The 8,326-nt window shown below is 37.1% G+C and overlaps 2 protein-coding genes across 7 annotated transcripts in view; both read left to right on the forward strand.

Annotated features, from left to right (window-relative positions):
• Positions 1–2,069: 2,069 nt before the first annotated feature.
• Positions 2,070–6,748, forward strand: LOC104810300 (phosphatidylinositol/phosphatidylcholine transfer protein SFH13-like). 2 transcript variants are annotated; one of them, XM_010536522.1, is made up of 15 exons: positions 2,070–2,344; positions 3,152–3,270; positions 3,407–3,710; positions 3,844–3,943; positions 4,169–4,435; positions 4,594–4,671; positions 4,761–4,865; positions 4,950–4,999; positions 5,093–5,192; positions 5,310–5,408; positions 5,489–5,602; positions 5,689–5,854; positions 5,950–6,338; positions 6,456–6,530; positions 6,617–6,748. In XM_010536522.1, exons 2-15 carry the CDS (start codon positions 3,264–3,266, stop codon positions 6,635–6,637), a joined length of 1,875 nt encoding a protein of 624 aa, XP_010534824.1. In that variant the 5' UTR covers positions 2,070–2,344; positions 3,152–3,263; the 3' UTR covers positions 6,638–6,748. The 2 variants fall into 2 exon arrangements, with proteins under 2 accessions (XP_010534824.1, XP_010534825.1); XM_010536523.1 differs by having other exon boundaries at positions 5,692–5,854.
• A 2-nt stretch (positions 6,749–6,750) lies between these two features.
• LOC104810301 (uncharacterized WD repeat-containing protein C2A9.03-like) overlaps positions 6,751–8,326 on the forward strand; it is a 4,435-nt gene continuing 2,859 nt past the window's right edge. For 2 of the 5 annotated variants that reach the window (XM_010536525.2, XM_010536524.2), the window contains exon 1: positions 7,484–7,687. The gene's annotated coding sequence lies outside the window, so the exon portion shown is untranslated. The other 3 variants (XM_010536530.2, XM_010536527.2, XM_010536526.2) reach the window with 3 other exon arrangements.

The raw sequence follows: 8,326 nt of genomic DNA on the forward strand, positions 1-8,326 counted from the left end.
GGGGGACGTGGTACTGTTTTGTCCGATGGGACCATTCGCATTTAATGTTGGACCAAAGCAGTGCCAATGTGTACAGGAATACAGAAAACGAACCAAATATATATATATATATATATATATATAATTATTTATGATTCGCATAGAACTGATAATAGGTTAGCTTTTTTTTTTTTGTTTCGGCAGAGGCAATTTCGGTTGTGAAAAAGAGAGTCTCTGAGCCATACAGAAGGTATAGCCCTCATGGATTGGCGACAGTCACAGTGCATGCGGATTCTGAAAAAGAACACAAATTATTTCATAATTTCTTTTTACCTGTTTCAACTCCATATTCTGTTAAAGTAACGACTGATTTGGACAATATCCACGTACAAAAAAAAAGCACACACGACATCCTTAAATCTGGTATCAAAAACGAAAAAAAAAACTTCATATTATATATATATATATATATCCTTGCAAATCGGTTACTCAAAATCTTTAGAGTATCCAAAACCGATGAGTTATATATATTAAAACTCGAATTTGAACCCTAGTTTTCGGATATCCAAATTATATTACCTATAAGATAATTTCCGTACGGATATTCAAATATAGATTTTAAATATATTTTGCTTAAAACTTTTAAAAATGAGAAATTGTTTACAAATAATTTATAAAATTATTGTAAAATATTTACATCCAAAATAACTAGATTATAAAATGATATTTGTTTATCTAAATAAAGGAAAAACAATTTTAATATTGATAGTTTATAATTTTTTTTACTAATTATAAAATATATTATTATTTTTCTGTTATTCGGAAAACCTATAGATATATATTATCCGAGCTGAAAACATTAACTCAAATCTGAATCCGAATTTTCGGGTTTTAGACATCAAAACCTGATCTCTATTTTATTGCAAAATGTGTATTCTTTTTTAATATCCGATTCTCGAATGCAGAGGATATATGATTTTGGGGTATTTTTTTTGTCACCTTTAGATACAAGTGTGAAATGAATACGTGCTCCTACTGCTGCTTCAAATATTTATCTAGATATATTTGATATGGAGTCATATGTAATGCGTTGTATCCGGAACCCTAGCATGGTATATGAGTAATTATGCATGTGTAAATTAATGGCAAGTGGGTGAACGACACGTGTCGACATAGTGCTAAAAACTAATATTAAATTTTCGCAAGTTTAGTAAAAATCAGGAGATTGGTAAGATTTCACCACGAGCGAATGGAATATCAAATGTCTTAATCAGACACATGATATTTGTATGTATTTTTGTTTTTCAATGAGATAATTAGTAATTATGCATATGTAAATATATATTTTTGTTGGTCTCTGTATTATATATATATATATATATATATATATCGATTAACAAGCGATAAAATTATTTTAAAGTATTGATACATTTAACACGGATTGCGATGATACAGTAAAATATATACAAACATACTGGTTATAATTGGGACTAAATCCAAGTGGCTTTATAAAAAAAAAAAAAAAGCCAAGTGAAGGGATTTTCTTCTCGGAATCCCAACCTAAATCCTCCACTTGATACCTTTTTTCCAAATCTTCTCTTGTTTCCCTTTCATCAATTCCAACATACATATATATTTCTCTCTCTCTATTATATATATATATATATAATGTATGTCTACGTACGTTTATATGAATATGGTATGTTTTTGTACTGATCCACAGTACATGGAATCCAATCTCTAATTACATTGATTCAGATAAATGAACGCCCCAATTTGGAATTATGAAATGCAAACCATTGATTACTCTGTTTTATCACTATGCCATATATACACACAAATATATATATATATATATATAAAAAAAAAAATTGGGGTGTAAATGAAATGATATTATTATTTAGATAATATTCCCCCAACGTATTAAACTTTACCGGCATTTTGTATTTACGTATTGGATTTAATGAAGGCAAATGGGAGGAAAAGGACAGGCATGCAATTTTAAGGCAGACCAAGAGGACACTGGAAACTTCACCCCCCACATCTCTTTTTTTTTTTAGAGAGAGAAAGAGGCTGTGCTCCTAGAGAGAGAAAACCCAGACGAAGAGAATATATATTTCAAATCACTACGGCAATTGCAAAAAAAAAAAAAAAAAGAGTAAAGGCGCACACGAGAAAACCAGATCTTTTCCTCTTCGTCTACTTCTTCCGTCTCTGTTGCATGAAGAACGCTTGCCTCCGCGGGTAGAATCTCCACGCTACTTTCCCGGGAGAATCGGATTCCGCTCGAGAGGGGGATTCTGTTTTTATTTTTCGGAAATCCTGGAAGCTTCGATCCTGATCGGAGAGATCATGCCTCGTTGAGGTAAAAAATCAGAGCTAGATTTATGTTCCCTTTTTTCTTTCGCTGGTGATATTTGTCGGTGGAGTTCGCGGTTCACTGTAATCGGAGCGTCAGAGCGGTTTCACGTTGAGATCTGTACAATTCTGAACCGGCATTGCTAAGATTCTGTGCGGTTCTTAGGTTTTCGTTTTTTGATTGGACCACTGACTGAGCGAGTGGGATAGGGAAGATGAACGATGGGATTTAGATGTTCTGATCTGTATTTATTTAACGGTTTCGCAGTTCACTCATTGAAGTTTCGAGAGAGCATTAATGGCGAGCAAAATTAAATTAATGCGTCTTCATTGAATTCGACATTTTTCGTATGTTCATCTTTTTAACTGAAAGAAATTTTCGGGGGGAGAAACGAGCGTGGCTGATTTAACGCTGGAAAAAAAAATCAACTGAATGAGCAGATCTGGAGTGTTTTTCGAGTTTTTGCAAATTATTGCTACGAAGTTCGTGTTGACATAATTTGGTTGGGGAGAAATTTTCAGGAGCTCAGAAAATTAGGGCCAAATTTCTTCTTTGTTAAGGTCTGGTGATAATGGCGGAGGCCAATTCCTTGTGGATGCTGCTTTAGTTTTCATGTTCACGGGGAATCTCCACAATGAAGTTTATGGATGAGTAAAGGGTAGTTAATGCTATCACAAGAAGATCGCGTTGATCCTTAATTTCATGTTTCTTAGAAAACCCAGGTCGATTTGATGATTGGTTTCTGATTCAGTCTCTCTGTACCTAGGGGGTTATCTTAGAGAACAACAATGACTGTGGCTTCTGTTACTGCAGGTCTGCTTGACTCTTTGGTGCTGGATCGCGGCTTCAATTTGCTGGGCAAATGATCGACATGCATTTCTATTGAATCCGCCAATCTTCAATCCCCTTCCCCCTTTGAATTGATATGTCAGGTACCTTTGGTTGTTCTTGATTTACCTGTAACGTGTTTAGCTCTGGAGAACCCGTAACAAGGGAGTTCTAGAATTTTTCTTAGCCAAACCAAGTAGATACAGATATGATGCTACATACCCTTGCATCACTTTGTAGGAGTCGAAGAAATCGGAACCTTTGATGAGATTAGAGAGAGAAAGTCAGACTTTGAAATCTCAGAAGACGAAAGAAGGCGCTCGAAAATAGGGAATTTGAGAAAGAAGGCAATAAATGCTTCAAACAAGTTTACTCATTCTTTAAAGAAAAGAGGGAAAAGGAAAATAGACTACCGGATTCCTTCAGTTTCCATTGAGGATGTACGGGACGAAAAAGAGGAAAGTTTTGTACTTGAATTTCGTCGTAAGCTTCTTGAGAGGGATTTGTTGCCTCCTAGACATGATGAGTACCATACTCTTCTGAGGTCAGTTTGTCTTTCCTGAATGCAACCATCTTTCAGATAGATAAATGCCCTGGTTGCTTAACCTTGATGTTCCTGTGCTTTTCTAAGCTAGTCAGGTCGATTGTGATGATAATGAATTTATTGTGAAATGTAGATTTTTGAAAGCTAGGGAGTTTAACATTGAGAAAACCATCCAGATGTGGGAGGAAATGCTTAGATGGAGAAAAGACTATGGGACAGAAACCATACTAGAGGTAAGGGGTCATAGCCTTAAGCTTATCAATCTCTTGTTTGTCATAGTTGCCTTCAGAAGAAGGTTAATTTCTACAATATTCTACTTGGTTTTATGCCTGATTCTGCCATATGAAGAACGTTCTTTATTACTTTATCTTAGGTAATGGAGTTTGTGTCAAGCTTGTATCCACATATTAGACTGGAACCTCTCACGTTCGATCAAATTCTGTGTATTCCAATGGTAGGATTTTAATTTTCAAGAGCTGGAAGAGGTATTGCAGTATTATCCTCAAGGGTATCATGGAGTTGACAAGGAAGGCAGGCCTATCTACATTGAAAGACTTGGCAAAGCTCATCCTACAAAGCTTATGCGTATTACCACCATAGATCGATATCTAAAATACCATGTGCAAGAATTTGAGAGGGCTCTCCTGGAGAAATTCCCTGCATGCTCCATTGCGGCAAAGCGCCGAATCTGTTCCACAACCACAATCCTGGATGTGCAAGGATTGGTAATCCTTTCATGTTCTTATCAAGTTTGGATTATTTTATCACTGATTTAGCGCTTGCAAGCAGAGCTTTACTTTTTTGTGTTCGTATCATATTATTTTGTTGGTTGCTCTGGTGTCCTTCCAGATTCTTTCGTTGAGCAATTTTATGTTAATGGCAGGGGATGAAGAACTTCTCACCTACAGCTGCAAGTCTCTTAGCTGCTATGTCAAAAATAGACAATAACTACTACCCTGAGGTATTTGAGTTTCTCGAAAGTTTTCTCCTTCTTGTTGACATATCAAGCGGCCTTAATCATGTGTATTTATTCATTTATTTATTTTGCAGACCTTGCACAGAATGTACATAGTAAATGCAGGAACTGGTTTCAAGAAGATGCTTTGGCCTGCGGCCCAGAAGTTTCTGGATGCTAGGACAATAGCAAAGATACATGTAGGAATATGGCTTTCAGCATAGTTTTTCTTATAGCCATCGAGCTTTCGCCTTAGCTGGTTTATCATCTTTCCAACTTTGCAGGTGCTAGAGCCCAAAGCTTTGTCCAAGTTACTTGAAGTAATCGATTCAAGGTACTCCTCCTGTTTTCATTTGCCTTGCACTTCAGAAAGATCGGATATTCTGCCTAATTAGTACTTACCAGCTTCTTTGTTCTACACTTTTAGTCAGTTGCCAGACTTCTTAGGAGGGTCATGCACTTGCTTTCCTGAAGGAGGGTGTCTTCGTTCTAACAAAGGACCGTGGAATGATCCTGAAATAGTGAAGGTACATATTCATTTTACTCGGGATCTCTCCCTTTTCTCTACTTAGGAACTTCGAGTAGGATTCAGATTTTAGACTGGACTTGTACATGAAACTTATCATAGGTCTTTGCCTTCATAGCTCATCCACAATGGAGCAGCAACCCTTGTACGGCAAGTCACCAGAACGCTAAGTGACCCACAGAATTCATCCTCTTACCTTAGTATACATCCATCAAAGGTATAAGACCTTCGAGCAAATGTCTTGGTCATTTTGTGAACATATCTTTTCTTTATATGACAAATGCTACTGGATTTTAGGTTTCACAAACTGACAGTTCAGGAGCAGAGGGTGTATCTTGTGCTGATGATTCCAGTTCTCTCGGTGGGAGAACGTGCTTGTCCTCTGCTCATTTTATCCCGGTTAATGAGGAAGTGAGTTAGTAGGACTGGTAGCACATATTTATCTTAGGACTGCTCTAAATTCGTTAATTTTGATCAAAAGAACATGATATATGCAGCAGGCTAGGGTATCTGATCCGAATGGATATTACAGTTGTGATGACAAGTTTCCCATGCCTGAAAAGACTGTGAAAACCGGCCGTGAAAGGCAACAATCCCATTTCCAGATGCGTGAATTGGATCAACAAACGGCTCATAGTCTAAAAGATGAAACCTCTCAATCAGGTTGCGTTTTAATGCATTACTTTCTGTTCAACATATTCATCCTGATATAGCATCAAGTTTTTGCCGTTAAATCTTGTCTCTCTCCGTTATCTCAGGTGCCCTAATCGTCCGATGGATTCATAATTTGAAGGAAGCTGTCGACAAGACAAAAGCCGAGAATCTAGCCAAAGGGCTGTTTTCAATTATGCTGAAACTAGTTTCACTTCTCCGATTTATCCGGTTCGAGGTTTCGAGAAAGCAGAACATCGTTGTCACTCCATCAAATTCAACAGAAGAAGACAGGAGAATTCCAATCCAAACTCCTCCAGAGTCCACAATGAAAGATATGATCCTTCCATGTTTGGAGCGGCTTCAGAAACTGGAGAAAGAGTACGAGGATCTCCGGAAAAAACCCACGACAATACCCGTGGATAAGGACAGAATGCTGATGGATTCTCTAGACAGGATCAAGTCCGTTGAGTTTGACCTCGAGAAAACAAAGAGGGTATCGTTCATTGTTTTTTTTTTTGGGCAGATTCGATATCGAAAATCGGTATCTCTGTAACATGTTCTTAAAATTGCGACAGAAGTTAAAAGTGCTCTGTTTTTCTTTTTCCTGCAGGTTTTACAAGAGACGGTAATGAAACAGATCGAGATAACTGAGATGTTGGAAAAACTAAGGGAGTGTCAGCTTCACGTAAGTTCTAAAACAATCTTTTTGGAGGTTCTTTGAAAGATCCTTCTTACATCTTTTTTACGACATCGAGGTTTTTTTTGGTGCAGAGAAGAAGATTCTTGTGCTGAATGGTCAGAGGCGAAGACCGATTTTTGCTAAATCTTGAGGGCTTGAAGCCGCACCTTAATCTTTTTTGGCATTGGTCTTTTTTTTATAACTAATGGTCAAGAGTTTTTATATCCAAAGTTTCTAACAGGTCCACCTGAAAAGGAAAGATGGCCGGAGTGACGACAACCTCCGTTGTAATGTAAGAGCCGAAATCAAAACGTAAGTGAAAGAAGCTGATTTCAGACATTCTTCAACGAAAACTACATAATATATAAAATAAATAAATAAAAGATTAGGACCAAGCTGAAGGCAAAGGGGTTCTCTCATCTGATGAGATGTAAATATCAATAAATATATATATATATATATATTAAAACCTTAAACTTGCATTTAAAATATATATAGTTTATGCTATTGAACCGTATATTTCTTTGACACAAATAACATTGTAGTTTATTATGTTTCTGCTGAAAGGGAAAAGTGTAATTACAACTGCGATCGTGACCCGAGAGAGAGAGAGAGAGAGAGAGAGAGAGAATGGATATAATAATGCGACATATGTATGCGGTTTTGGGGTTTGATTGTAACTTGTGTCGTCTAATCAAAGATCGTTTCCTGAATGGACAAATATAGCCCTCGTATTTTGTAGGTAATTTCATCACTCCCTATAAACTCCCAAGGGTATATTCGTAAAGCTACCTATAGACAGTCGTAACGATATGATTAATTATTTGGAACTCAAATGTGATTCGATAATTTCTTTTTAAAAAAAATGGGGAAAACATATGGGACCGTCCCTTTCCCTTTCCCTTCGTACAGTTCCTGATGGCCTGTGAACCAAGATAGATTTCGCTGGTACCTCTCTCTCTCTCTCTCTCTCTCTCTCTCTCGTTCTTCGTCGGGACTCTCTCGCGATCGATCTCCTCGTTTCTCCGAATAAGAACTTCTACCGACTCAAAACTCGAATTAGGAATTAGGATTATATTTCTGAATTTCTCCTGAAATTTTCGATCCGTTTATCGGAAGGGGACAACCCGTTTTGGTTGTTTGGTTTGAAATTGTTTCGCCAGGTGATTCTGCCGATCCTAGGTTTTATCCGCTTTGATCTATTTCTTCTTTCTTCTTGTTCTCGTTTGAGGTTCCTGGGATTTGAATCGTGCTCCAGGTCTAAATTTGATATTGGGCTTGTTAGGGTTTGTTTGTGTTTGCGCATGCGCTGGATTTTGTTGTTCTTTGTTTGCTTTTGTTTTCTGTTTGCTATTATGTTAGCTTTGGTATCTGAACTCTATGTTTCTCGCTCTTGTGTTGTGTTGTGTTGTGGAACTTGATATTCAAATGTCTTAGAATCGGATTTTTTGGTTGCTTGCATATTTTTTGCCTTTTTCGTGTGGTGTATTTACTAAGGAGATTAACGGAACGGATTATGTGAGAGTTCAGATTGGGGTTTTGAATTGTAATTCCCTTTAAGATCTTGTTTCTGACATGTTTTCATATCTGCGGGCATGGACAATGATCTTTGTAATGGAGAGTTGCATGTTTGATGTCTGCTGAGGACTTAGTATGTCCTTTGCTCGTTGGACATTGTTTAAAATCTTCGATATTCGTCTTGACAAAGAATTTTCCGGATGATGTTCTCTGTTGGGAATTGGTTACTGTGCTGTATTCTACTACAGCAGCTTAAGGGTCCCCTGGTTTTAAATGTTCAGCAG

Source organism: Tarenaya hassleriana, unplaced genomic scaffold (assembly GCF_000463585.1).
Source record: "Tarenaya hassleriana unplaced genomic scaffold, ASM46358v1 Cleome18, whole genome shotgun sequence".
Taxonomy (NCBI): Eukaryota; Viridiplantae; Streptophyta; class Magnoliopsida; order Brassicales; family Cleomaceae; genus Tarenaya; species Tarenaya hassleriana.

Bases quoted from the DNA above. Each gene is read 5' to 3' on its own strand.
- LOC104810300 (XM_010536522.1), top strand. The intron at 5,193-5,309 runs GTACATATTCAT...TTGCCTTCATAG, and splicing joins ATGATCCTGAAATAGTGAAG to CTCATCCACAATGGAGCAGC. The intron at 5,855-5,949 runs GTTGCGTTTTAA...CCGTTATCTCAG, and splicing joins AGATGAAACCTCTCAATCAG to GTGCCCTAATCGTCCGATGG.